General features: G+C 54.4%; 1 protein-coding gene across 1 annotated transcript in view; it reads right to left on the bottom strand.

Moving 5' to 3' along the window:
- FBP1 (fructose-1,6-bisphosphatase 1) overlaps window positions 1-1080 on the bottom strand; it is a 30469-nt gene extending 29389 nt beyond the window's left edge. Inside the window, exon 1 of the mRNA XM_006898870.1 lies at window positions 904-1080. Coding sequence (XP_006898932.1) covers window positions 904-1073 — 170 coding nt within the window. The 5' untranslated portion in view covers window positions 1074-1080. The remainder of the gene's footprint in view (window positions 1-903) is intronic.
- Window positions 1081-1242: the final 162 nt, after the last annotated feature.

Here is a 1242-nt window from a genome sequence, read left to right as displayed (position 1 = left end):
GCTCCTCTCCTTGAAAAGCAAAAGAAAAACTCCCTCATTGGTACACAATCCCCCTGCACCTCCCCAAACCCCACCCCCTACCCCCAAATATAATCCACTCTGCAACCCTCATTGCGTACTCCTACGATAAAAATAATGCCCTAAAATATAATACTTTTAGGCACATGTATTTTTAACTTGTTAGTTAAATTTGTATTTTCTAGGTTGCAACAGTTCCATGTTAAAATGATGCACCTCCAAGGATATGAACCTATCCCCTTAAGCACAATTGATAGCAGTGCATCTACTCACTGCTAGGGGTACCCACCACAAGCCTCAGGGAGATATCTCTGCTACAGGACAGCCCAGAAATCCCCCAGGAAGGGTCTGGCCACTGGGGAACGAAGAGCACAACACTGCTGCCCCATCAGCTCTAGTCATGCACGATTCCTCCTCGTCCACCCAGGACTCTTAACAGGACTTTCTCACAGTTAGAGAGGTACAGATTGAAAACTAGATCCAACCCAGGCCTGTTATTCAAATGCAGGAGTAGAGAGGGAGAGAAGGCAGTCTCAAGGCACCTCTCCCAGCACTTCCCTTTCTGAGGTGACCCCTGGCTGGTATGAGCATGGGCACAGGCCAAGTGCTCCCTGACTAACTAGCTTCACCAGGTGCTCGAATTCGGAGCCAATGTGGGCTGTGCAGACAGGTCCAAGGGACGTAGGATAGAGACAAGAAGAGGGAGTCAGGTCCTATAAGTGGGAGCCTCTCAGATGAGTCAATAGAGGGAGAGTGTAGGGTGCTGGAGCCGCAGAGGCTCCTAGATATCAATCAGACAGACAGACAGAAAGAAAGCTGGCAGCAAGCTGACGATGGGGCGAAGAGATGAGGCTGCCAGGCAGACACCCAGAGGGCCGGACTCACAGGTGCGCGATGCCCGCCTTGCGCACGGCGGTGGAGATGGCTTTGACCGCAGTGCACAGCGAGTTGAGCAGCTGCGTCAGTTCGCCCGTGCCACGGGCCTTCCTGCCCTCTTCCATGACGAAGCGGGTCAGGGTGAGGACATCGGTGTCGAAAGGCGCCTGGTCTGTCATGCTGGGACTGTGTGGCGAGACACAGTTGCGGGACTGGCCACTCGCTGAGGTCTCAGCACTCTGGGAGGAACTGGCCGTGGCAAAGTCAATACTAAGAAGCCTCTACCTCCAGCCCGCCCCTGGCGCGGGCACACCCCCTGCACCCTTCCTCCTGCAGCCGCCGGCCCAC

This window comes from Elephantulus edwardii, unplaced genomic scaffold, assembly GCF_000299155.1.
Source record: "Elephantulus edwardii isolate Elephantulus edwardi_28Jun2011 unplaced genomic scaffold, EleEdw1.0 scaffold00238, whole genome shotgun sequence".
In the NCBI taxonomy this organism is placed as follows: Eukaryota; Metazoa; Chordata; class Mammalia; order Macroscelidea; family Macroscelididae; genus Elephantulus; species Elephantulus edwardii.
This window is presented reverse-complemented; position numbering and strand designations above follow the sequence as displayed.